At 44.9% G+C, this 27,442-nt stretch overlaps 1 protein-coding gene across 1 annotated transcript in view; it reads right to left on the bottom strand.

The window, feature by feature from the left end:
- Positions 1–27,442, bottom strand: part of PCSK6 (proprotein convertase subtilisin/kexin type 6) — a 127,707-nt gene that overhangs the window by 53,973 nt on the left and 46,292 nt on the right. Inside the window, exons 5-9 of the mRNA XM_070953271.1 lie at positions 25,431–25,507; positions 18,763–18,851; positions 7,555–7,727; positions 3,355–3,567; positions 1,411–1,511 (exon numbers count right to left, since the gene is read on the bottom strand). Coding sequence (XP_070809372.1) covers positions 1,411–1,511; positions 3,355–3,567; positions 7,555–7,727; positions 18,763–18,851; positions 25,431–25,507 — 653 coding nt within the window. The remainder of the gene's footprint in view (positions 1–1,410; positions 1,512–3,354; positions 3,568–7,554; positions 7,728–18,762; positions 18,852–25,430; positions 25,508–27,442) is intronic.

The following is a 27,442-nucleotide window of genomic DNA, read 5'->3' on the forward strand; positions in this document are numbered from 1 at the left end:
CAGCTCTGTGCACGCGCACACTGGAGACAGGCTCATGCTGTTCTGTCAGACTCCAGAGGCAGCAAAAAACTACCAGATGGCCTTGGCCCCCTCTCTGCCTCCAACTCAGAGCCCCCATCTGAGCCTTCCCCAGATTCCAGGACTAGCCCACATTCCTCCCCAACCTCCTCACTGTCCGAATCTGCTGCCAGCTCTGCTGACTGCCGGCGGGCGACAACATCAGGTTGGAGAAAAACCATCACTATTATCTTGAAACAAAACTCTTATGTCTTCCTCTTATGACTTCAAAGACAAATTCACAGAGAAGGCTATGAGCAAATATGAGTATCTGCTGCCATCCAGATTACAGAGTGCATTTCTTTGAATATCAGAGGCTATGGAGCAACCAAGGAAAGAAATTGGTTGGCCTTTGCAGGAAACAACACACTGAAATGGAAAAAACAACAACACAGAATGGCAGAGAACATGTTCTAAAATGATTATAGGAAACCAGCTCTGTAGGCCCTCTACCACCCAGAATGCTTTTTTTTTTTTTTTTTTTTTTTAGATTTCTATACCGCCCTACTCCCGAAGGACTCAGGGCGGTGCACAGCCAAACAATAAAAACACATACAATACAAAATTTAAAAAATAAAATAAAATCAAATTAAATAATTTTGGCCCCGACAAATTTAAAACCCCAAACTTTTAAAACCAATTTAAAATTGAATATATAAATACTAAAAGATATTTAAAATTTTAAAAATCTTTTATAAAAGAGGGGGAAAATTAGGCCAGGCCGGCCTGGTGAAATAGTAAGGTCTTTAAGGCACGGCGGAAGGTGCGCAGATCCGGGATCCTCCGTATCTCTGGGGGGAGCTCGTTCCAGATAGTAGGTGCCCCCACAGAGAAGGCTCTCCCCCTGGGGGCCGCCAGTCGGCATTGTTTGGCTGACGGCACCCGGAGGAGCCCCTCTCTATGGGAGCGTACCGGCCGGTGGGAGGCTATTGGTGGTAGTAGGCGGTCCCGCAAGTACCCGGGTCCTAAGCCATGGAGCGCTTTAAAGGTGGTAACCAAAACCTTGAAGTGCACCCGGAAGACCACCGGGAGCCAGTGCAGCTCGCACAGGAGAGGTGTTACATGGGAACGCCATGTCGCTCCCATTACCACCCGCGCGGCCGCACTCTGCGCCAGTTGGAGCCTCCGGGTGCTCCTCAAGGGGAGCCCCATGTAGAGAGCGTTGCAATAGTCCAGGCGGGAGGTGACAAGGGCATGAGTGACCGTGCGTAAAGAGTCCCGATCCAGAAAGGGACGCAACTGGCGAACTGGCTTTCATCAGTTGCATACAAGACTGGATTAGCATAATGTTTTCTTCGACTTTTCTCCCTTTAACAAATAATGTCTACCCAAGAGGTTGAATTGAATTCTTACTTGGCTTCCAAAGCTAGAGCAATGATCCCGGCTACCATGGGGGCAGAAACGGAAGTCCCCGTGTGGCCATCTGTGCAATGCTTCTTCAGATCTGTGGTCACCTAAGAAGAAAGCTAATGTAACTATCAACTGATCTGGAAAGGGAGAAATGACATTCAAATCACATTGCGTAGCCTAGATTTTGTGCAACCATAAATGGTCAGGATCAAGAAGATACCAACAGCTCTTTGGCTTCTAATAGTTGGAAGCCTTTCATTCATTCTTTAAAAAAAAAAAGAGTCAAATCAGATAATCTGAGCTGCTCTAACCTCTTCCAAACAAGAGGTTTAGTAGGGCTGGGTCTCCACAGAACAAAAACGTTGAGAAAAAAAAACCAGAGCTAGTCCTTTCCTCTGTGATCTATCTGTCAACAAGGAGAGCTGTCTAACCTGGACCCGAGTAATAAACAAAATGAATTATCCTTAAGCAGTTATGGAGTCTAGGAAGCATGGTGACTCCGTAGTCTTGTGTAAAATATTTTCACTGAATTTTGGCTTCCCACAACAAAGGCAATGCTACTAGTGTTGTTATGGAATTTAACTCATCAAGGTGATCTGTATTGCTTCTATAGTCATTCACTGGCTTGAAGATATGATTGCAAAGGTCATTTATGTAAAGCATAAAGAGAGTTGGTCCTAGAACACTGCCTTGGGGGACATCGCTGTTAACAGGTACAGGATTTGACCATTTCCCTATTTTGACCACTCGTTGCCTGTTTGACAGGAACACAGCTATCCAATTATGTAGGGGTCCAGAAATGCCACAAGATTTTAGTTTTAGGAGTAGTTTGTCATGTACCACTGAATCAAAGGCTTTACAGAAGTCTATGTAAATTGCTTCTATTGCTTTGCCCTGATCAAGTTGTATAGTCCATGTTTTTTGCAGTGTAGGAGTTGCAGATTACAGGATAATTTTTCACTGAAACCAAATTGTTTGTTAGAGAGTAGGTTTGCTTGTCTCCAAATGGAGGGTAATGGATTGCTTAATGATTGATTCCATGACTTTGCAGGTGACATAGCATAAAGAGATTGGTCTGTAATTTTCAACTAAGCTGGGATCTCCCTTTTTGAAGATAGGGATGACCGTGGCTAGTGACCATAGATTGGGCAAAGAGCTGGTCCTGAAAGATTTTTCCAAGATTATGCTTAGAGGTTCTGCTATGGCAGTGGAAAGCTTTTTTAAGAAGTAGGCACATAATCCATCAGGTCCAATAGATAGAGATGGTTTTAGACTGCGTAGTGCCTTCTGTAAAATCGATATGTATTAGATTGTTGTAATTATCTGTGGTACGACTAGGAAATATTGGGCATGAGCCATTTGTCAGGTGTGCTTCCTTCAAAGTCCAGGAAAGAATGACCCAAACTCCATGTTTTATAGAGAAAGGTACTTTTACTAGAAAATGAAGTGAACGCAACCAAGGAAAGCTGAAATTAAAGGCAATAAGCGCGAAAAGTGCATATAGAAAGCATCCCCTCCCACTGTCCATCGTAAATCATCCAATCCAAAGGTCTCCCAGGGTCAGGTGGAAGCACGTCTGGCAGCGTCATCAATCAGGAATGCCACGACGGTTGACCCGATAGCAACTTCAAAGATTCAGTTTCGTTTCTTCCAAAGTCCTCCAGCACGCTTCCCCCCACCCAGGCCCCCTAGCTCTCCCCCCTCCCGTTTCTTATGGCAGCCAAAGCAGTAAAAGCGGAGGCTGACACCATTGCTGTTTACAAAGACTGAGCCAAAGGATGTGTCTACCCAAACCCCATGTAGAAGCTTTTTCTATTAGTGGACAATCCACGTAATGTCACATAAACAATGCAAAGTTTCATTCTTTACAAGCAGGAGACCATCATGGCTTTGCCAAACAGAAGCCAAGCAAAGTCCTGCTTCAAAGTTTTTACCCTGTTTACTTACAATCTGCCGCTCGTAGAAAGCCCCACTGCTATATGTTGTGGCAAGGGTAGAGGCGCACTCCTCCAAATACCACGGCTTGTTCCCATTCTCGGTGGTGCTGCTAACAGAGACGGTGTAGATGCTGTTGGTGTATCCATCGCAGGAACAATGGTCCCCTTCTCGGCCACCGTTTCCAGAAGCCCAGACAAAAATAGAGCCCCGTCCTCTACGACCCTAGGCATTTGGGGGGGGGAGGGGAGAAAAAGGGTTGGAAAAGGAACTGACACTTTAGTTAAATTACTCTACCTTTTATGAACAATGTTCATTGAATTTAACCTCCGCCCAGTTTTACTCTCAGGAGATAACTGGTGTGAATTCCCACTATCACCATGGTGGAACAAATACATATGACCGAACATAAAAGGACATAGGAGCCTGGATAGCTCAGCAGACTAATGCATTGTAATTTAACTCCAGCTGTCTGCAATTAGTAAGTTCGAATCTTGCCAGGCTCAAGGTTGACTCAGCCTTCCATCCTTTCTAAGGTAGGTAAATTGAGGACCCAGTTTGTGGGGGCAATAAGCTGACTTTGTAAAAATATACAAAAGTATGAAGACTATTGCTTAACACAGCCTACAAACAATGTAGGCTGGTGGCCCCCAGGGGGAGGGCCTTCTCTGTGGGGGCTCCCACCCTCTGGAATCAGTTGCCCCCAGAGATAAGAAGAATCCATGACCTCAATGCCTTCCGTCGTTCCCTGAAAACCTATCTTTTTCAGCAAGCCGGGTCGGCTTAGAACAAATTTTTAAATTCTTTTAATTAGTTTGTGATTCTTAACTTCGGGCCAAAATTTATATATATTTTAAATGTTTTAATATTTGTATTCTATGTTTTTTATCTTGGCTGTACACCGCCCTGAGTCCTCAGGGAGAAGGGCGGTATATAAATTGGAAATTAAATTAAATTAAATTAAATTAAATTGTAAGCTGCCCTGAGTCTCCGGAGAAGGGCGGCATATAAATCAAATTAAAAAAAAAAAAAAAAAGCATTTTGCAAAGGGACTTTTACCTGCCAAAGGGAACGTTTGCAGACACTACAGGAAGTTCCTTGAGTTATGGCCACAATTGAGCCCAAAGTGGATGTTGCTAAGTGAAGCATTTATAGAACTGCAGAAAAGTCCCATTTTACGAACTTTCCTTGCCAGAGTTGTTAAGTGAATCATCGCATTTGTTAAGTTAGCCACACGGTTGTTAAGCGACTCCGGATTTCCAAATTGATTTTGCTCGTCAGAAGGTCGCAAAAGTGGATCGCATGACCCTGGGACCCTGCAACCGTCATAAATATATGAACCACTTGCCCAGGATCTGAATTTTGATCACGTGACCATGGGGAGGCTGCAACGGTCGTTAGTCACATTTTGCAATGCAAAAACTTGCAACTTTGAATGGTCACTAAATGAACTGTTGTAAGTCAAGGACTACCTGGTCTCAAGCCTTCATCCCCTAAGCGTTAGTGCACATCTCTTTTGCTAGGGGCAGCATGGTATATGTTTATGTGTATACAGAAATAAAGATCTTGGAGGACTGAGAAATTGTAGGTGAAACTGAATCCTCCACCCAATCTTCCCTAGAGTTATCCTGATCTCGTCCTAAAGACAGACCACATTCCAAATTCAGAGTGAATAATACAACTTTAGGCGTACCACAACAGACTGTAGTAAAGCCATACATTTTTGTTCCCAATAGTCATTCATTTGAAGGTTAGGGGAACAGGAAGCATGAGTGAGAAGACATGTCACTTCCTCTACAGCACTAAAAGGAACAGAGAGTTGGCCTTTGGGATAGGGAAGGGATGAGCTTACCAGAGGCTTTCAGAATTACGTAGAGAAAGAGAAAAGGCTGAGAAAGAAACACAAGAAACCCTGCTTCGGTTTGATAAGATGGGACAAAGACAAACTTGGACAGGCTTCCAAGACTCCATCATTCTGTTGTTGTTGTTAGTTGCGAAGTCATGTCCAACCCATTGCGACCCCATGGACAACGTTCCTCCAGGTCTTCCTGTCCTCTACCATCCCCCGGAGTCCATTTAAGCTACACCGACTGCTTCAGTGACTCCATCCAGCCACCTCGTTCTCTGTCGTCCCCTTCTTCTTTTGCCCTCAGTCGTTCCCAGCATTAGGCTCTTCTCCAGGGAGTCCTTCCTCCTCATTCGGTGGCCAAAGTATTTGAGCTTCATCCTCAGGATCTGGCCTTCTAAAGGGCAGTCAGGGTTGATCTCCTCTAGGGCTGACCGGTTGGATCGCCTTGCAGTCCATCCTTCTACCTTATGACAATAAAGAACCTTCTCGGAATATTTCCACTGCCTGTTCCTCCACTTGGCCTATTTTTGAGGGCTGATAGCAAAGATGTGAGAGCATTGTTGCTAAGCATATCTGGTTGCAGAAAATTGAATAGAGGAGCCACTGATAAAAATAAAAAAAGGAGCAACCCATTTGGATTCCACGTCTGCGTTCAAAATTGCAGAAAAGAAATGAGGGAGGTTGCAGGATATCTAGGTCTGGTTCTAGGAAGGTTAGGGTTAGGGGTTAGGGTTGGATCGGAAGTTGGCAAATGGGCCGTCTCTGGCATCTGGAGGGCCACCAGGGGGGTGGGGAAGTCCGTTTTCACCCTCCCCAAGCTCCTAAAAAGGCTCTGGAGCCTGGGGAAGAGCAAAAAACGGGCCTTCCAATCCCACTGGAAGTTGGCAAACTGTCTGTTTCCAGCCTCTGGAGGGCCTCCGGGGGGGTGGGGAAGGCCGTTTTCGCCCTCCCCAAGCTCCTAGAAAGGCTCTGGAGCCTGGGGAAGAGAGAAAAATGGGCCTACTGGGCCCACTGTGCCATTGTGTGCCAGGAGCGGGTGGGGGGAATGGCAGGGCGCATAAAATTATGGGTGTGGGCATGTGTCCGTGCGGCCCCTCTGTAGGTGGATGATCTAATATAAGCTCACCTAGAGAAGATGGCAACTTGAGAGGGGGGTGGGTGAATAACTTCTATCCAATCAGAATACTGTTACTGTGCTACCTTTTATCTGCTTGTGTAAAACTGTATAAAAATAAAGTTCTCTACGAAGTCTGGAGAGACATCTTAGAGACATCTTGGAGACATCTTGAAACAGAGCAAAAGCCTGGACCTCTGATTTACAACACCCCTCCTCCCCTCCGCTCCTGGCACGCGATGGCAAAAATGTTAGCCATCACTGTCCTGTACCATTTCAGACAAGTGGCTGTCCAGTCTCTTTTTAAAAACCTCCAGCGATAAAGCACCTACAACTTCTGGAGTCCAGCTTTTCCACTGATTAATTGTCCTCACTGTCAGGAAGTTTCTCCTTAGTTCCAGGTTGCTTCTGTCCTTGATTAGTTTCCATCCATTGTTTCTTGTCTTGCCTTCTGGTGCTTTGGAAAATAAGTTGACCCCTTCCTTTTTGGGGCAGTCTCTCAAATACTGGGATACTGCTATATATTGATATTATATAGCTATGTGATCTGTCCCCGTCTACACACACACACAAACACAACCAGCCGAGGGTTAAGAAAGTACTTGGCACGCACACAGGTCGTTATCTCAAACTTGGCAACAATATAAGCACCGTCTGCCAAAAGTTTTACTGCAACAGATAACGTAAAATTACATACGCATTGCAAATAGTCCAGCAAAACAATATCCCTTCGGCAGCTTCAGACGTTGTTCAAGTGACTAGCCAGAGTTAGTTTTTGTTCGTCACGGAGTTTTACCAGCCACCACCCTCTCTTATATAGTCTCTGGGGTGTGGTCCAGTGACTCAGTTATAATCCCTAGCACGCCTCCTTAACTGCTGCAACCGTTTATCACGCCTTCGTTGGCGTGCATCCAGGAATGACGGCTCTCCTTCCTCGCTCTCATCAGAGACACCTGGCTCCTGGCCAATCTCCCCTTCCTCGGCCGGCACCTGAGGCAGTGCCAGAGGGGAGGGGCCTGGAGAGGGAGGCCTGGCTGACTCCTCTCCCTCATGTTCAGAGCCTTCTTCCTCCGATGAGATAGGCTCAGAGGGCGGGGCCACAACAGCTATGTATTTATATGTATTTAGATATACAACTAGATCATGCATTGATGCAAAACAAGGAACAGAACCTGAAGAAGAGCAATAAAGGCCCCCACTGATGAGAAGAGAAAAAAAAGGGTGTTTTTTTTTTTTTTGCTACACAGACCTTTTTAATGCCGTGTTCAAATGCTTGCTTGGCCAAAGGACCAGGCCCATCCACCGTGCGGCCATCGTCATCTGGACCCCAACTAGCGCTGTAGACATGGATATATTCTGGCTTGGCACCGATCGCCTTGGCTTCCACCACATCTGTCACGTCACCATCTAACATTCGGATGCCTGCAAGGGAAATCCACCCGGGAGGTTTCAAAAACAAAAGCACAAAAAGAGATGGGTTGGGATGATAGCTTTTTGTACAGGTGCTAAGGACAACAATCAAAGGCTTTCGTTCAAAGTGCTGCCCGGAGCAATGGATGGCACTTTTTGCTTGGAGGGATTGGTTCACTGAGATAACCTACATAAACTATCTCTTTGGGCAGAATTGATCTACATCGGAATGAATCCTGAACCAGCTGGGGCTTCCGCATTACCTTCAGGATTGGCCTCCCATACGAAGGGTTATCACAGCGCGGACTGGAAGGTTACCAAGCCGTGGATACTCATATCTGGCCAAATCCACAGCTGCACTGTAATGAGACGGAGCCGTCTCTAAGAAGAGGAGATAGCTTTGTGCATAATTCTGGCACGCCGCAGGCAACACCTTGCAGAATAAACAAAGATTGGAGGGGGGAAGGGAGGGAGGGAGGAATGCATTACAAGCCCGAAGGCAGATGGAACATTTGCACAGCGAGGCATAAGTTGGTTATGGAAATATATGGGGTGAATTACTCTCCTCTGATGAGTCTGGAGGCCGGTCCAGCAACTAGCTAACAGGGTTCTCCTGGAAATGAATAAAGCAGAAAGTTGGCCGGGTCTCTTCCAAATGAAATGGGAACCAGGCAACAGCTGAGCCTGCTGGATCAGGGCCAAAATCCTCCTTGAATTTATGGTATTTTTAATTTTTTTTTTTTATAGAGAGAGAGAGAAAAAAAAAAACGCAAGCCAAACTGACAGATACTATAATATTAAAAAGGAAGCGCTTAGCCTTGAATGAATGAATGAATAAATATACATGAACCGGTCTCCAAAAAAAATTCTAAGCAGCTTGATTCATTCTTTCTATAAAGAGGAAGGGCTGATTATTTATCACATTTAGAGGCTTGCCGTGGGTGGCAGCATTTTTAGGAGAAAGGGCAGCCAAGGGTAATCTTAGTACACAATATGGTTAAGGACAAAGGCCTCCGTTTCGTTTTAAGAGATTTCGTTTTTTTCTTTCTACGCATATTTTTTCCTTAAGGGAAAAAAAATAAAAAACCCAAGAGGAAAAGTTAATTATAGTTACAGCTTTAAGGTGGATTGCAGGTTTTTTTTTAAAAAAAACTGAGAACATTATCCTCCTCCGATAGTACAGAATGAATCTAGGTAGTTTAGCAAAAGAAAAAAAAAAAACACCAAAAAACCTTCCCCTGAGCTGAATTCAAACCAGCATTGTGCAGCAGGCTTATTTCTATAATTGTTGCTAGAAGTTCAAGGCCAGACGCTACCTTCCTCCGAAGATAATTGGTTGGGTAAAAAAGAAACACGCAAGGCGGTTTCAACTCACTAAACACAAATGCATCTACGCTCACCCATTAGGAAATAAAAAGCACGGCGAAATAAATAAAGCAACTGGTTGCAAGATTCATAGTCTGCGTTTGGGAGATTTGATTTTGTCTCATTTAATGAAGGGGTTCATGATCTCACGGTAATGGGAAAACTGAAAAAGCTTGCAGGAAACTAAGAAATAAGCTAAAGACAGGATTTTGATCTTAGAAAAGTTAGAGCCTCCACTCGAGTTAAAGTAGAACTATAGTATCGCACATATTTGGTCTGCTAATAGCACACAGGTTTGTAACGACTGGATTACACAAAACGACGTCTGTTACAAAGAACCCCAATACTGAGATTCTACAATGCTAGGCTTTATAAAACAAAATTTGTGTAGAACTTTAGCATCATGTCTCTCCCAGAAACCAAATTTCCAAATTTGTGATTAATCGTGCTGCTCAAAATCATACTGTAGGAAGTTAGCACCCACCCCTTTCCTAGAAGAATGAAATATTTTAGGAAATATTAAAAAGGCAGAATATTATGTTTCCCTGGATGAATGGAGAAGCATGTTTTAAAGACGAAGCAACTCCCATCTTCCTCCCCCCACCTTTGTCAATGGGCCAGAGGCAGAAACTCAATCTTTGCCAATGGACCAATATCTGCAACACAATAGGACCCATCTAGCAACAGAAACTAACATAATAGGACCCATCTAGCAACAGAAACTCACCACATGGCACCTGGGAAGATTACATCAGCCAGCAAGGCTAGCTAAGACCCCCACCCTTTGGGAGTCTGACAACCAATCAGGATACTCTTCCGGGGCCCCAGGAAGTTCAAAGCCAGAGAGGGCATAAAACCCGGGGACTCGCTGTGTCTTGCCCCTTTTCTGTTCAGGAACTCAAGCCATGTGATCCTGTCCACCATTAAACCATCTTTCCAAGCAGTCTCCATGTTTCCAGTGTCTTTTTCCCCACTTGGAGCTGATATTTCTTCCTACAATACAAAACCTATTTTAGTTAATTCTCCTTCCAGTTGTCCCTGGAAACTGGACTTCCTTGTTTTTTTCCTTTGAAGACGTTTCGCTTCTCATCCAAGAAGCTTCTTTAGCTCTGACAGGATAGTGGAGGAATGGAAGGATTGATATTCCTTGCAGACAGCTGGTCCTTTGCATCCTTTTAGAGGGTCGTTGAAGCCCTTGGAGGTTTATCTGTGTCCTCAGGGTCACCTGAGTAATGTTCCTGGTTCCTGTGGGCTGCATTTTTTTCTCTGGAAATCCATTCCTACTAAAAAATTGTAGACCACAGGAACCATTTGCACTATTCAGGTGACCCTGAGGATGAAGATAAATCTCCAAGGGCTTCAATGACCCTCTAAAAGGATGCAAATGACCAGCTGCCTGCAAGGAATATAAATTCTTCCATTCCCCACCATCCAGCCAGAGCTAAAGAAGCTTGGATGAGAAGTGAAACGTCTTCAAAAGAAAAAAAAATAAGGAAGTCCAGTTGCCTCCAGGAAAAAAGCACCTTTGGGACAACCATGATCTGCATGACTGAGAATCTTTACAAACTTTTTCTCCTTCCAGTTGAGCTCAGCTCTCATTGATTTCAAGGACAGGTCCTTTCTCAGCAAGAACAAGGAATTGGTTCGCCAGTGTTTTCCTTGAGGATATTTTTATCTATCTACAGCTCTGGTATTTCTTGATAATCTCTCATCAAAGGACTATCCAGGTCTGATCCTTAGTTTTTGGAGATCAGCCAAAGCTGTCCAGATATAAGAATCTTAACTGTCCAAAGCTATTTTCAGCCGGAATTGTAGCATTCTTCACTGCAGTGGCTGACCCGACTTCAGTGATCGGATCAACTTAACCAACGATGTAAAGTATGCAAGCATTTGTATTTCAAATACAACAAAAGCAAATAAAATTACATCGAGCAGAGGCAAAAATGCAATACGGTAACCCTCCTTCAAAAAAAACTTGCAAATACGAACTGAGAGAAAGTTACGGTTAAGCTTCGCTGCCTTTATCAATTAAAAAAAAAAAAAAGGCAATGATTCTTAACCGTGACTTTCTCTCAATTCGTATCAACACAAAAAGTTGTGCACCTGGAAGCATCCTTGATCGATTAATTGCCAGCAGAAAAGGCAAAAAAAATCTCTTTTAAATTAAACTGGATTCCTCCTTTGAAAATGGAGTACTTACTGTAATTCTTGTGCTGGAACTTTGCTTCTAATAAATACAGTTAATTAGAGCCAGGGGTGAATTCTCCCGGTTCAGCCCGGATCGCACGATCCGGTAGCAATGGAGGCGGATGGTTTGGAGAACTGATAGCAAAAATCCTGCCCCCCCCCCTCAATTGCCTAGCTGAGCCGTGCAATCATCAGAGGCTTTTTTTTTAATTTTTAAAAGCATTTTTTCTACAACCTCTTTGGCTGAAAAAATGCTTTTAAAAGTTAAAAAAAAAAAGCCTCTGATGATTGCGTGGCTCAGCTGGGATCGTCAGAGGCTTTTAAAAGCATTTTTTCTACAACCTCTTTGGCCGAAGAGGTTATAGAAAAAATGTTTTTAAAAGGAAAGAAAGCCTCTGCCAATCAGGCAAGTCAGCTGGGATCGTCAGAGGCTTTAAAAGCATTTTTTTTACAACCTCTTCAACCGAAGAGGTTGTAGAAAAAATGGTTTTAAAAGTTAAAAAAAAAAAGTTGGCCATGCCCACTCAGTCATATTACACCCCCCACCAAGCCACGCCCACAGAACCAGTAGTAACCAATTTTACATTTCACCACTGATTAGAGCTCTTAGATTCTTATTCTTTGAATGAACTATTTTCTTCCTGACCAGATGGTAAATGGGAGAGTCTGACAAGGAGAAGAATGAACTTCTTCCTTCTCCTTTCATTTCCACAGAGGTGGATTAAATTCAGAAACCCCCCATCTTCTTGATTTCACTTTCTCTAAAACAGCCCTCCAATATCTAAAGGTCATGTTTACATTGCACACTAAATCTAGGTTTATTGAACTATTGTTGACATCCTAATTGGGTTGGGTTTAAAAGCACAGTAACAAGGCAGTGTAGCCATCTCATGCAAGGGATTGATTGATTATGTGCTATGAAGTCATTGTCAATTCTCAGCGACCCCATAGATAAATTGTCCCCAAGACTATTTCAACCCAATCTGGTTTTTTCATGGTGCACTCATCACCACCGTAAGTGTATTATATTAAATAAATACATTCATAGCATTATATGCACTGTATATAATCTCCTGGGGCCTCAGGTTGGAGACCTGCACCCTAAATCATAAATCATAGTTTACAAATCGCACAAAATGCTAAACCATAAGCAAGAACCCCTGTTTGGGGTTAGGGCACAGATGGTATTCAGCAGATTCTAACCAGTTCTGGAGAACCGGTAGCGGAAATTTTGAGTAGTTTGGAGAACCAGTAAATACCACCTCTGACTGGCCCCGCCCCCATCTAGTCTCTGCCTCCCGAGTTCCAGCTGATTGGGAGGGAATGGGGATTTTGCAGTAACCTTCCCCTGGAGTGGGGAGGGAATGGGGATTTTGCAGTATCCTTCCCCTGCCACGCCCACCAAGCCACGCCCACAGAACTGGTAGCAAAAAATTTTGAATCCCACCACTGGGTTAGGGCACTGCGAGCCAACTTTTTTGAACAGGGGAGAACATATAAGGGGAGAAACACATTCTCTGGGGGCAAATGTATGGGGGAAGGGGAACTCCCAACTACAGGTAGTAGTTGACGTGCAATGATTCATTGAGCAACTGTTCGAAGTTACAACAGCAGTGAAAAAAGTGACTTACAACTGGTCTTCGCACCATACATGAGCCGTGGTGGCGCAGTGGTTAGAATGCTGTACTGCAGGCTACTTCTGCCGACTGCCAGCAGTTCGATTCTCACCAGCTCAAGGTTGACTCAGCCTTCCATCCTTCCGAGGTGGGTAAAATGAGGATCAAGATAGTTTGGGACAATATGGTGACCCTGTAAACCGCTTAGAAAGGGCTGTAAAGCACTCTGAAGCAGTATATAAGTCCAAAGGCTATTGCTATATGACTGTTGCAACATCCCCATGGTCACGTGATTAAAATTCCTGTGCTTGGCAACCAATGTGTATTTATGATGGTTGCAGAATCCCATGGTCACGTCATCACCATTTCAACCTTTCACTGAAACTAATGGGGGAAGCTGGATTCATTTAGCATCCACATTAACTTAGCAACTGTAATGATTCACTTAACAGCCATGGCAAAAAAAGGCCACTGTGAAGTTTCTGAAAGATGCCCTAATTAATTCATGAGCCATGAGCCAAACTTCAAAAGAAATGCAGTCATTTATTAGGAGCACCATTTCGGCAATATTCGGATGCAGTTAGAACTAATCCCACGTAGATTTACGTCCCGCTATGATCCTGTCTCTCCCCTTTCAAGTTTTGCCAGCCACAACACTGGATGCCCCTCACCGAACTGCCTTGCTTAGCAACGGATAGATCTGCAGACAAGGCACTGCAATTTAACACCAGCTGTCTGCAATTAAAGTAAGTTCGAATCTTGCCAGGCTCAAGGTTGACTCAGCCTTCCATCCTTTCTAAGGTAGGTAAATTGAGGACCCAGTTTGTGGGGGCAATAAGCTGACTTTGTATAAATATACAAAAGGATGAAGGCTATTACTTAACGCATTGTAAGCCGCCCTGAGTCTCCGGAGAAGGGCGGCATATAAATCAAATTTAAAAAAAAACAAAAACGTAAATTCTGCTCCCAAGTGTGGTCAAAAGTGAAGGACTATCTGTATGTGACTCGTATCGTGACTTTTTAAAATCCCTCCATCGCAGACATATTCGCCATTATCTGAACAGCCCAGCAGCTAAGAGCAGACTTTACAATTACAGTCAAACCTTTCAGCCAACCTGACGGGGAAATCGATTAGATGATCAGGGAAAAAGTTAAGGTTTAAAAAAAGAAAATGGAAAAGAGAAGGGATAAATCAGCCATTTCCCACAGTGTAAGCCATAAAAACTTCTGATGGCTCGCAGCTTTCAAGAGACGGGGAAAACAGGAACGATGGATTAGTATCCTCTCTGTGTTTATTGAACGGTAAATGTACTCTGCTCTTGGCAAAAAAAGGAACAACGGAACACAACACAAACAGGAAGGCAATGAAAGGGCAGAAAGTTAAAAAAACCCAAAAACCCGAGATTGGACCTTTGGGAGCCCAATGGACAAGACTCGCCACCAAGCAGAGCCCAATCCTCATGTCAGGTTCCAAGTAATGTACCCATCACAAATTGAACTCCGAGGCATTCCTTTATCTCAAAGTACAAATTTATTTAGATACACTATATTGGCATTAACTGGTGAAAAGCCAGTACTGAAGTTCCCGGGCTTTTCACCCCAATATAAGTTTGAGATTCTTAAGTTTCCAAAACAAACTTGTCATATTGGCCAACCAAGATGGGAGCTGGTTGCTTAGCAACTTCTCTCCTCCTCCTCCGGTCACCCAGCTGTTGGAATGTGTGTGACTCATTGGCTGGCTATGATGTTATGACTGAGAGTTCTATTCCTTCTTCAGCTCCAAACTGTGTCAAACTGAATTCATATTAGAATACCCAAAGATATAAACAGTCCCACATCCAAATCAAAGTCAGGCTCGACACCTCAACAATTGGGTTTGCAGGAAGTCTCTTTGGGCATAAGTGTGAGGACTTCATAGAAGTAGAAGGCTCCTTACACCTGGACCAAACAAAGATGATCCCTGTCAGTTAAGATAAGGCTGTTTGGTTCAGGGGTGAAATCTACTTACTTTTCTTACTGGCTTGGAAGCGCAAGTGCCGCATCCATCATATTCACATGCAGACCTTTTGTGCATGCACAGAAGGTAAAAAACACATTACTTCATGGTTAAAACCAGGAAGTAATGACACCCAAGCGGATGGCTATCGGATCACCGAACCACCAGCCAAGATCGCTACCGGATTGGGCAATCTGGTCCGATCCGTGAGCATTTCACCCCTGGTTTGGTTACTCTTGACACCTACAAAGACAGGAATTCCCCAAGGGATTCCCTGATTAGGCAAACCCTTCAACAACCCTAGATTTATGGCAGCCTCAGCTTGCACAGATTAAACTTTAAAGCGTTGCTCTCGGTCAGACAAAATGGAGCTATTGGCTGCACCAGCTGATGTCGCCATAAATCTGTTAGTCTTTAAGGAGCTTAGAGCTGGGCACGGGATAAAGGTAGGCTGGCATCCATAGAGGAACCCAAGGGGACATTCTCATTTGCCATAGCTACAAAACCCGTTTGTTTCTGGAGATGGCCACTTCAAAGGGCAGATCTCGTTGCAGAAGACATCAGAAGAGGAAGGGTCTCAGAATATGTATCCAGGGGTGGGATTCAGCCAGTTCGGACCAGTTTGGGCAAACCGGATGTTAATTTTAATCTGGTTCGCTGAACCGGTTGTTCCAAGGACTGGCTGACCCCGCGTCCCCTCCCCCGCTCCCAGGAGTCTCCACGCTGCCCATTTTGGATGCCAGGTAAGTGCAGGGCACGTGTGGAGGCTCTGGGAGGGGAAAAAACTGGCCTATCGGAAGTACCAGAAGTCCGGAAACAGGCCCATTTTCCAGCCTCAGGAGGGCCTCCAGAGCCCAGGGGAGGCTGTTTTCGCCCTCCTGGAGGCTCAAGGAAAGCCTCCAGAGCCTGGGGAGGGAGAAAATGTCCCTCTGCCATGGTGCAGCAGGCCAAGTAGGCCACGCCCCCATGGCCACACCCACCCAGCAACCAGGCAGTGAACCGGTTGCTGAAATTTTTCAATCCCACCCCTGTGTGTGTCCCTTGGGCAAACCACGAAAGCAAAGAAAACAAAAATACTTTCCCCCCCTTTCCTTCCAAGAGGAAAAAAAAAAAAGCTATTTTGGATTTGACTTAGCTTAAAGCCACTGCTGTTTACGAACCACAACAGAGAGTTTAGGACGGGCAGCTCTTGACTTATGACGATGACTTAGCTGAAGATTTCCATTCCTAAGCAAGACAGTTGCTAAATGAGTTTTGCCCCATTTTACGACCTTTCTTGCCACAGTTGTTAAGTGAGTAACATGGTAAACACCACCTCTGGCTGGCTCCACCCCCATCTATTCTCTGCCTCCCGTGTCCTAGCTGATCAGGAGAAAATGGGGATTTTGCAGTATCCTTCCCCTGGCACGCCCACCAAGCCACGCCCACAGAACCGGTAGTAACATTTTTTGAATCCCAGCACTGATGGAAGGCTGAGTCAGCCTTGAGCCGGTGAGAATCGAACTGCTGGCAGTTGGCAGAATTAGTCTGCAATACTGCATTCTAACCACTGCGCCACCACGGCTCTTCTGGAATAATTTTCAGTTGCTGTAAAACCTCCTAACCTAAAGCAAGCCGCTTCTGAGTGGCAGGATACAAATATCTTCCATTCAATGGGGCAGAGGAGCCTCGGCTATCAGCAGGGACAGGGGGAAGCCTATTACTCTGCCCCACCCAGAACAGACACTTTCAAGAACAAGAACACAGGGTCAATTCATGTGTGACTTGCGCCAAGCATCAGGGCTGCTTTTGCGGGAGGAAAATCCCAGACTAACTTGTGGAATTATCTAGACGGAGAAAAAGAATGCAGAGAATGTAAACATGCTACTGTACCAATAAAGGAGACTATTTGTAGCTCAGGGTTGGAAGGAGGGTCCTTGGTGCTCGTTGAGCTTGGTTGTTTTCCTGCTAGTAGCGCTGATGTTACTTGGTTTGGGTAATGAAATATCTTCAAGAAAACTACCAAGCTAGAGAGCACCAAGGATCCCTTAGTCCTCCTCCTCCTCTCTACACACCCCATTTCCTTCTAACCCTGATGATGTTATCTAGTTGGGTAATGAAACATCTGCAAGAAAACCACCAAGTTCAGAGAGCACCAAGGACCCCATAGTTGTCATTGTCCTCCTTCTCCTTCTCCTCCTTCTCCTCCTCTTCCTCCTTCTCCTTCTCCTCCTCCTCCTCAGGGCTGGGCTGCTGGGGATTCGCAGGGGTTCAGGAGAAACTTTAGCTAAGATTAACTTTAGCTAAGATTTGAGAACCCCCAAATCCCACTCCTGGCTGGCCTCACACACCCCACCCCGCTCCTCCCAAGAGTCCGGTTTTGGATGCAGGTAAGTGTAGGGTGCACGTGGAGGCTCAGGGCGGGCGAAAAATGGGCCCACTGGAAGTTTGGGAAGGCCGGAAACAGAGGGCCTCTGGAGCCTGGGGAGGGCAAATAAGCCCCCCCCCCGCTGTGGTGCAGGAGACTGACTAGGCCACATGCACCATGGCTATGCCCACCCAGCAACCGGGCAGAGAACCCCTTGGTAAAAATTCTGAAGTTCCTCCTCCTCCTCCCCCTTCTCTCTGCACACCCCATTTCCTTTTAACACTGATGAAGTTATCTAGTTGGGTAATGAAACACCCACAAGAAAACCACCAAGCTCAGAGAGCACCAAAGACCCCATAGTTCTCCTCCTCCTCCTCCTCCTCCTCCTCCTCCTCCTCCTCCTCCTCCTCCTCCTCCTCCTCCTCCTCCTCCTCCTCCTCCTCTCGGCACACCCCATTCCCTTCTAACACTGATGAAGTTATCTAGTTGGGTAATGAAACACCCACAAGAAAACCACCAAGCTCAGAGAGCACCAAGGACCCCATAGTTGTTGTCCTCTTCCTTCTCCTCCTCCTCCTCCTCTCTGCACACCCCATTCCCTTCTAACACTGATGAAGTTATCTAGCTGGGTAATGAAACATCCGCAAGAAAACCACCACATTCAGAGAGCACCTCACATGCTACAATCTCCAACAGATAAGATGAGGACAAGTGAGAAAAGGCAGCAGAAGGCCTCTCTTCATAAGGTCTATGCAGAAAAAGAATGTGAAGCCTTTGGAGTACGATTGGATATAATTCCTTAGCATTTCTTCCACCCATTCAGAGCCCATCAGATGCCCCATATAGCCTATGTACAATAAAGAAACACTTCCTAAGCAGTCGTCCTGTTCTCTGGAGGGAATCCGACATCGACCGCATTTTGTAAGATTTTGTGAATGGCAGCCAAGCTAAATATTTGACCTGTGTGTTTAAGCATGGATTTGACTCAGTATATAAAACAGTGATAATAGTGCTCCTTTCTGAGGGCTAAAAAGACATGTTTATTGAAACAAAGGGACATTTTTTCTCTCTCTCTAAACCAGGGGTGAAATGCTCCCGGTTCGGACTGGATCGCCCAATCCGGTAGCTCCGGATATCCGGTGCATATGCTCTCAGTGTACATAAAAAGACAAGATACATTCGTCAAGAATCATAAGGTACAACACTTAATGATAGTCATAGGCTCAAATAAGCAATCAAATCAAAATAGCATAAGGTTTGGTTTGGTTTGTGGGACCCCCAAATGACAAGACTTAGGGTCAGAGAGGTTGACGGTGAAACAAATATATAGTAATAGTAATGGGAATCCTTGAAACAGTACATTGGTTTCAACTGCGTTCATAAAACAGTCTTCTACCAAAAAAAACAGCTGCTGGCAAAAAAAAAAAACAACCACGTACCCCTCAAGTTCAGCAGATTCGCTTTGAAACGAGATGGGCGGGAAATAAATTTAATGAACACATGATAAATAAATAATGTAAGGACCCTCTTTCTCACCTCCAATTCTCGCATTGTATGCGATGCCCACAATGCAGTTGGAATTGTTTGCCGATGCTGCCACTTCACCTGCACAGCGGGTGCCATGCCTAGGAAGAGAATTCACAGAAAGGTTTTAGAGTTCAGTACAAATCTTGTACACATTTCAAGTGGGGAGGAAGGGAGCGAGGGAGAAGGAGAGAGGGAGAGGGAGGGAGGGAGAGAGTGGGAGAGAGGGAGGGAGAGAGTGGGAGAGAGGGAGGGAGGGAAAGAAGGGGAGACGGAGGGAGGGAGAAAGGGAGGGAGGGAGGAAGGGAGAGGGAGGGAGGGAAGGAAGGGAGGGAGAGAGAGAGAGAGACGGAGAGAGAGAGGGAGAGAGGGGGCAGAGAGAGGGAGGGAGAGAGAGAGAGAGAGAGAAGGAGGGGGAGAGGGAGAGAGGGAGAGAGAGAGGGGGGAGAGAGAAAGAGAAAGAAAGAGAGAGAAAGAGAGAGAATATGAATATGGAGATTTTCAGTCATCCAGGTCATAGTGCAAAAGCAAAGGTGCTTTTTTTCAAGAGACAACTGGACATTTCGCTTCTCATCCAAGAAGCTTCTTCACCTTTGAAGAAGAACGAACCGAAGAAGCTTCTTGGATGAGAAGCGAAACATCTTCAAAGAAAAACCAGAAAAGTCCAGTTGCCTCTTGAAAAAAAAAAAAGCACCTTTGGGACAGAGAGAGAGAGAATGAGAGAGAATGAGTGAATTTAGCCACAGAGAACTGACTGAAACTTGCCATCAGAGGAGTTTTTCTCCTGTTCTTCCCTGCAAGCTTTATTTGGGATGGAGAATGCAGGAGAAGGAACAGCCTGTTATTTCCTCTCTGAGGCATTGGGGCCGTGTTCATTCAAGGCATGCCTCCACTTCATTCTTAAAAATAAGCCTGGATTTGTCTTAATGGGTTCATCATTCACTTGGCATTATTATTGATTTTAATATTGCATCTAATACACGTTTAGCTCGACTATAATCCTTCACCCCTTGAAGGATCACCCCTCCTAAATATGTAATGGAAAATTCAGTTCCGTGCCTACAGAAGATGGCATGGAAGGTAGCCTAGATCTTTCAATGATTACCTTTTTAGGTGCAAAGAATCAGGTATTTTAGTTTGGGATATGTGCACCCTATGATCCTGACTTTTCAGGCAGTCCAGTCAAGGGAAACAATCAGGACTCCAGAAAAATACCGTAATTTTTGGACTATAAGACGCTCCAAACTATAAGACACACCTACCTTTTGGGGAGAGGAAAACAAGAAAAAAAAATCTGCCTCTGCCTCCCAGCAATTTTGCCTCCTTGCAGCAAACAGCAAAATTGGGCGCGCAGAGGCGACAATAGGCAATGGCAATCCCTGCAGCCTGAAACAGCTGATGGTCGGGAGGCGGATCCAATCGACAATTAGCTGCTTGTGCTAATCAGGCTGTGCTGAAGCTGAAATGGGCTGTTTGCTGTTTGCTGCAAGGAGGCAAAATTGCTGGGAGGCAGAGGCCAAAGGATGGGAGCCGGCGGGTGGGCAGGGCTACATTCGGTGTATAAGACGTACCCAAATTTTCACCCTCTTTTAGGGGGGAAAAAGTATGTCTTATACGCCAAAAAATACGGTAGTTTTCAATTGCTGTGTTGGTCAAATACCTTTGCTGTGGTTTGCCAAACTAACTCAATCAGTTTGGTTCATAGAACACAAAGAGACATATTGATATCAAGCTAAGGAAACCAGGAACAAGAATTGATTTCAAAACATTTAAGGAGTTTTTTTCAGCTACATGTACACAAAAATCTGGTCTACTAAACGGTCAAGTCAAATTGGCACTAGATAAGGGTCAATGGATTTCACCATTGAATCTTATCAATGGTGGCGGTGAGGGGCAGACTTGGGCCTCTTGTTAGGTTGTTGGTTTGAGCTCCGAGCTTGGCAATTGGGTTGCAAACATTTTGTCACCATTCGAGGAGACATCGTCAGTGTGTTTTGAGTTGCGCTCATCTGTCAGAACACAGATCTTGAAACACCTTTTTATGAGATGCAAATTAGTCTGAATGTTGTTTGTTCAGATATTACTGAGTCATTTTGGGTCTCTTGTGGCTGCACGACAACTCCAAACTGATGACATATTTAACGCCGCCCTCCGGCTCAGCCTGCTCATCTACATTGAGGCTCTCACGGTGCTACAATGTTTGTGTGCTAGCTAAACACAGCCACTCTGGACTCTGATTCAGAGCTATTTTTCATTACCACGGCAGGTATTATAAATAATGCTAGACAGAGGGAAAGTAAACTTTTGATGGGCAAAGGCACTCTATGCAAATCAAGGACAAGCACATCCAGGGGATTACTGAGTTACGTTTCTGCCTTCTGGTATTCATTAAAGTGGAACGCCTCCACGGCAGCCTGCGTTCGGAAAAGTTTCAAAAGTGCATCGAAGTTTTTGACAATTAATCCTCTCAATTAATGAAGTGCTTGGAGGATTACTATCATTAGAAGAGAGAAAGTCTGATCTTAGAAAGAGAGCGTTTCATACCAAGCTGAGTCCTGTTAAGTCTTGGAGGAATAAATTTGCAGGGCAGCCAAACAGCTGCAGAATTCAACGCAAAATAACTCCATCCCATCCCATCCCAATCCAGCCTAGGGAATTGCAGCTCTACACTTTATTAAGCAACTGTAGCATCTTATTTCTGATTGCATGCCAAACTATGGTTAATGAGGCTCAACTATAGTTTGGCTGGATGCCCCGACTGAAAACTATTGTTCCAATGGCTGAGCCACCTCCAGAATTGCTTTTAAGAAATAGAAATGCTAAGCAGAGAGAGGAAGAGAGAAGGATTGAACACAGACATTCAGGAGAAGCTAAGTGCCCTTGGTACCTGCCAGGTTTCTTGCTCTACTAAACTTTTTAATCTATTTAACTTTAAAAATAAAACAAAAGAGTGAGCTAGCAAGTTGCAAAGCAAATCATATTTGAATGATCCCTGTACACTTTCCTGATAAAGATGATCGGCAGAGTTCTATGTTCCATTCTCCAGAAAAAGACAAATGGAAAATTGGGAGAAAGCATCTGTCAGCCTTACCTGGTAGACAAGACAGGAAACATGATCAGAGAGGCTAATTTTACTTTGTTGTAAAGAAACTAACAAGTCTGAAAATCCAGTTCTCCTGTTAGCTTTTATTTTATCTTTTATAGCCCAAGAAACTAAGCAAGTTCCTGTCTGAACTTCTTGCTCTACCCATTATGATCTCTTATCTCACCATTTCCTAGTAGACAGCACCTCTCTGCCAATTCTCGTAAGGTCTTTTCCACATACCATTAGATCATCTTGCAGGAGAGTAGCAGAGACTGAACTGCTAAACAAAGGTGCTTTTTCAAATGGCAACTGGATTTTTGTTTTTCCTTGAAGACGCTTTGCTTCTCATCCAAGAAGCTTCTTCAGTTCTGACTGAATGGTGGAGGATGGAAGGAGTTGTATTCCTTGCAGTCATCTGGTCTTTAGCATTCTGTCTGAGAGTCATTGAGACCATTTGAGTTTCATCTCTGCCCTCAGGGGACACCTGAATAGCGCAAATAGACCAGAGGTGGTATTCAGCAGGTTCCGTCCAGTTCTGGAGGACCGGTAGCGGAAATTTTGAGTAGTTCGGAGAACCGGTAAATACCACCTCTGACTGGTTCCGCCCACATCTATTCTCTGACTCCCGAGTCCCAGCTGATCGGGAGGAAATGGGGATTTTGCAGTAACTTTCCCCTGGAGTGGGGTGGGAATGGGGATTTTGCAGTATCCTTCCCCTGGAGTGGGGTGGGAATGGGGATTTTGCAGTATCCTTCCCCTGCCATGCCCACCAAGCCATGCCCATAGAACCGGTAGTAAAAAAAATTGAATCGCACCACTGAAATGGATGTGGAAACTTCTTGGAACTGCTGAAAGGAATGTGTTGTAAATAGGAGATGGGTGATGTCGTATCCTTTCCTCTTCATTGAGAGAGAGAGAGAGAGCTCTCCAAGTGGCCTCAACAACTCTCAGAAAGAGTGTAATGACCAGATGACTGCAAGGAGTATCAATCCTTCCCTCTTGCATCACTCAGTCAGAACTGAACCTTTTTTTTGGATGAGAAGCGAAACATCTTCAAGGAAAAACAAAGTCCATTTGCCTTTTGAAAAAGCACCTTTTTGACAGCTGTGACCTGGATGACTGAGAATCTCCGTAGACATTTTGCTAAATATATTTTGTAGCTGATTATATGGCCCAGAGAGCAGTTATTTTTCACGTATGGGCGAGCCCCTTCCCCAGAACCCAATTTACATTCTAAATGTGATTAGATTAAACTGATGACCACAACTCTATGCCTTTGTGCATTCCTGTTTGAAAGTTCAGAAAGTTTGCAAGTGGTCCCTAAATGAGGACTCCTTGTATGCCCGATTACTTCTGTTCCTTCCACTTGTCTTTCTTTCTTGTGTCTACTTTCAGACTGCAAGCTCCTTAAGGGCTAAATTATGACCTTTCTTTTTTGGTACTGTTGTGATCCGCTGGCAACCTGCAGAGCTGGCAGCAGAGTCAGACAGTGAGGAGGCTGGGGAGGAAAATGGGCCAGTCCTGGAGTCCGGGGAAGGCTCGGACGAGGGCTCTGCATCGGAGGCAGAGAAAGGGCCATCTGGGAGGTACGTGCTGCCTCCGGAGGCTCCAGAGTCGGACCTCAGCAAGACAGCAGAACAGGGGAGCCTGTTCCCAGTGCGCGTATGTGCAGAGCTGCCAGAAGGCAAGAACAGTTAAAACAAAAGGGACGACTCAGGAGTAGGGTGTCAGACTTCAATGCTATCTCAAAATAAATGAATTTCCAAACTGCCAATCTTTAAGGAAATCTTTTCTTTATTCGAGCACAGCAACCGGATCATGACTCGATGCGGACAAGACTGACCTTTTGCCCCCCAATCCCTCCCTTTCCGATCCCCAATTCTCTGCTTCTCATTGGCTATCTTCCAAGTCCCTCTGCTGACTTCTTGTCTCATCATTTCACAGGAATGACTCCCCCCTCCTCATTTCCACGACGACCGAGCTTCAACGGGATTTAGCAGGCAAAAGTTCAGAGCTTATCTCTCCTCTCTATGGCAGCGCTGAGGCGCTGACATAGGGCTTGGAGATGATTGGCCCCTCCCATAAGACTTAAAGGAGGAGCAAAGGCACATGGGCCTTTGAGGGAAACAACGTTGTTAATTCTGTTCAGTTTAAAGTCTGAAGCTCTGTTTGATTCTGGACTCCGTGTGGCTTTGCCAATTAGGTCTTTGGCAATGTGTCAAGGGAGATAAAGGTGGGTGATTATCAGCCTTATGCAGAAGGACTCTTTACAACTATTTGGGACTCATCTGTGAATGGACAGAATTCACAGCTGTTGCAATAAAAGAGGTTTTTGGGACTACTCGAGTGTTTTACTGACTCAGGAAGCCGAGGTCAGAATAGGTACAGCATTGTGTCCATAGACAGCACAACTATCATTATTTAATGCTTGGTCGTACCTGAACGGATTCCCTAATTACTGTAGACCCAAACCTAAGAATAGGGGTCATCACCTTTTTTGGTAACGGAGTATGAGAACTTTAATACAACAGTTCAACATACAAGAGCTGCAATCAATGAGAAGGAAGAATTCTCTTGCTCAATTCACAGCTGTTAAAAACTAATGAGCCTTGCTTAAAATATATAATATAATAGCAACCTGAAACCAATTGACTTGCCCCTTTCTCCATTCCCCCCCACTCCCCCGGTCCTTGTAAAAATCTCACATTAGCTAAAACTTTCAGCTTGGCAAGCCACACGGGGCCACATGGCCGCACCATGCAAAACAGATGTAAGATTATCTGCTTTGCATTCTCCCACCGACTCACCCTTTAGCCAAATTTGGAATTTTCCTTTTACGCGTAAAACTCTCCCTTGGAATGAGGCTTTTGAAGGCGGGTTATTTCGGCAGGAAGCATAGTAGGGGCATAGTAGCCAGCTGCTTTTCAGGCTGATAGGCAAATAGCTACCATATTTTTTGGAGTATAAGACGCACCTTCCCCCCACCTAAAAGGGGGTGAAAATTTGGGTGCATCTTATACACCAAATGTAGCCCCTCCAACCCACTGCCCCACACCCTTTGGCCTCTGCCTCCCAGCAATTTACCTCCTTGCAGCAAGAAGAAACAGCCCATTTCAGGTTCAGCATAGCCCAGGTTGTAAAAGAGCCACAATTGCCCACCCCTGGCATAGCCTAATTAGCACAAGTTGATTGTCCATTGGATCAGCCTCCCGACTCTCGGCTATTTCAGGCTGCAGGGATTGCCATTGCCTATTGCTGTGCAGGCCTCTGCTGCTTACTTCAAGGAGGTAAATTGCTGGGAACAGATTTTTTTTCTTGTGTTAATCAAGCTATGCTGAAAACAAAAATGAAAGTAAAGCAGGCTGTTTGCTGTTTGCTGCAAGGAGACAAAATTGCTGGGAGGCAGAGGCAGATTTCTTTTTCTTGTTTTCCTCACCAAAAATGGTAGGTGCGTCTTATAGTCCGGTGCGTCTTATACTCTGAAAAATATGGTAACTACAAAAACAGAGGCACTTAGTAAAAGGCAGCTCAATTCCATTCTTAACGGGGAGTGGTAGGAGAGAGAGAGAGATAGGGGAAAAAAAATGGAACACACTTATTTTCATTGCTTGGATCATAGCGCGGAGTTGGGTCTTCATCATTTCCATTGACATCATAGCTTGCGTGGGGGTCCTAAGGGAGGGAAAAAAAATAACCTAAAGCACAACTAAAAAATAAATAAAAAACAAGACACAATGAGCAATGGGTGGAAGCTTATTGAATGAGATCCAACCTAAACGGAGGAGAAATGGCCTAATAGCGAAAACAATTAACCAATGGAACAGCTTGCCTTCAGAAGTTATGGGTGCTCCATCACTAGAGGTTTTTTTTAAGAGATTGGACAGCCATTTGTCTGAAATGGTCTCCTGCCTGAGCTGGGAGCTGGACTAAAAGACCTCCAAGCTCCCTTCCAACTCATTTATTCTGCATTCTGTAAAACCTCCTTTTCACTCTGCTTCTAACCTTGTTCTTCTTCCAGAGATCTCAGGAGGTTTTTTTTTTTTTTTTTTACAGGCTCCCCATCTCTGCATTGAGATCTGTTCAGACCAACAAGCCTACAACTGGTTTATTTAAAAGTAAACTTCGCTGCATTCAACAGGACGAGTCGTTCTCTGGCTTGCTTATTTACTGGTTCAAAGCAGTTTGCAAAAAGAAAACGGATTTCTTGAGCTGAAAGAACTTCTCAGAGAAGTTCACCGCTCTCGAATATCCAAGCTGGAAGAACAACACAAGAGGTGTGTGTAGTTGCTGGAATCGAAAGCAGGCTAAGTCCTTTGGGGATGGCGTGGACATTCTCTCTCAGCCGGTCATCAGCTCCTTAAAATAATGGCGCCTTTTCCAAGACTCGCAGCTGTCCAAGTTCAGGAAAAGAGGGCAAAACTTCAAACTTACCGTATTTTTCGGAGTATAAGACTCACTTTTTCCCCCCTAAAAGAGGGTGAAAATTTGGGTGCATCTTATACACTGAATGTAGCCCCGCCTACTCGCCAGTCCCCACCCTTCGGCCTCCACGCGTCACATTTTATACCTGTTCCAGGCTGCAGCCATTGACACAGAACATCGCCCACTCCTTGGATTGCGTTTTTGCCTCGGCTTGCCTCCGAAAGCTCCGTTTGAGAGGCTGCGTTTTCAGCCTCCGAAATCCCCGTTCAAGGCTGCGGTGATTGCCAAAGCACATCGCCACCGATCGCCGCCCAAAAACGCGACACACAGAGGCCAAAAGCTGGGCGTGCGGAGGCCTAAAACGCAGCCTCTCTAAAGGAGCTTTTGAAGCGTGTGCACGCTCACAACCAGTGAACCTGTTGCTAAAGTTCACTTCTAGGAACAGCTGATTGGGGATATTCCAGGAGGCCAATCCACCCGCCAATCAGCTGCTTGTGCTGAATCAGGCTAATATACCTGTTCCAGGCTGTTTGCTAAAGATGCTAGCCAGATGGATGCTGGTAGGCAGATTTTTTTTTTCTTATTTTCCTCCCCAAAAACTAAGGTGTGTCTTATACTCTGGTGCGTGTTATAGTCTGAAAAATACAGTGGGTACCCTTAAAGCAATTGTTCTAACACCCCCTTGTTATGGGAACACAGTTGCAGACTAGGTGATAGAAGAAAACTATGGACCCTTTGCAGGGTCCTGGGTGAGACCCTATTCCATTTCCCCGACTGTCTTGGAGACTACCAGAATATTCTGGAGACAGAGAAAATCCCTGATGATGGGCTACAGTATGAGCCCAACAGCTTGGTAGAATAAACTTTTGGTCCCAGTGAACGACTCAAGATTGGATCCTGTGACATTATCCTAGGACACGTATATTTATCTTCATTCACTACCAGAATAACTGCCTTGATTTTTTTTCTGCTGAAATATTGCAAAGTCAGCTGGCATCACAGAATCAAGATCACATGAAGTGTTAATACCACTTTATAATGCCTTGGTAAGGCCACACTTGGAATACAGCATCCAGTTTTGGTCACCACGATGTTAAAAAGATGTGGAGACTTTAGAAAGAGTGCAGAGAAGAGCAACAAAGATGATTAGGGGACTGGAGGCTAAAACATATGAAGAACGGTTGC

Source organism: Pituophis catenifer, unplaced genomic scaffold (genome assembly GCF_029215685.1).
Source record: "Pituophis catenifer annectens isolate HBS135680 unplaced genomic scaffold, rPitCat1.0.hap2 SCAF_14, whole genome shotgun sequence".
NCBI lineage: Eukaryota > Metazoa > Chordata > Lepidosauria > Squamata > Colubridae > Pituophis > Pituophis catenifer.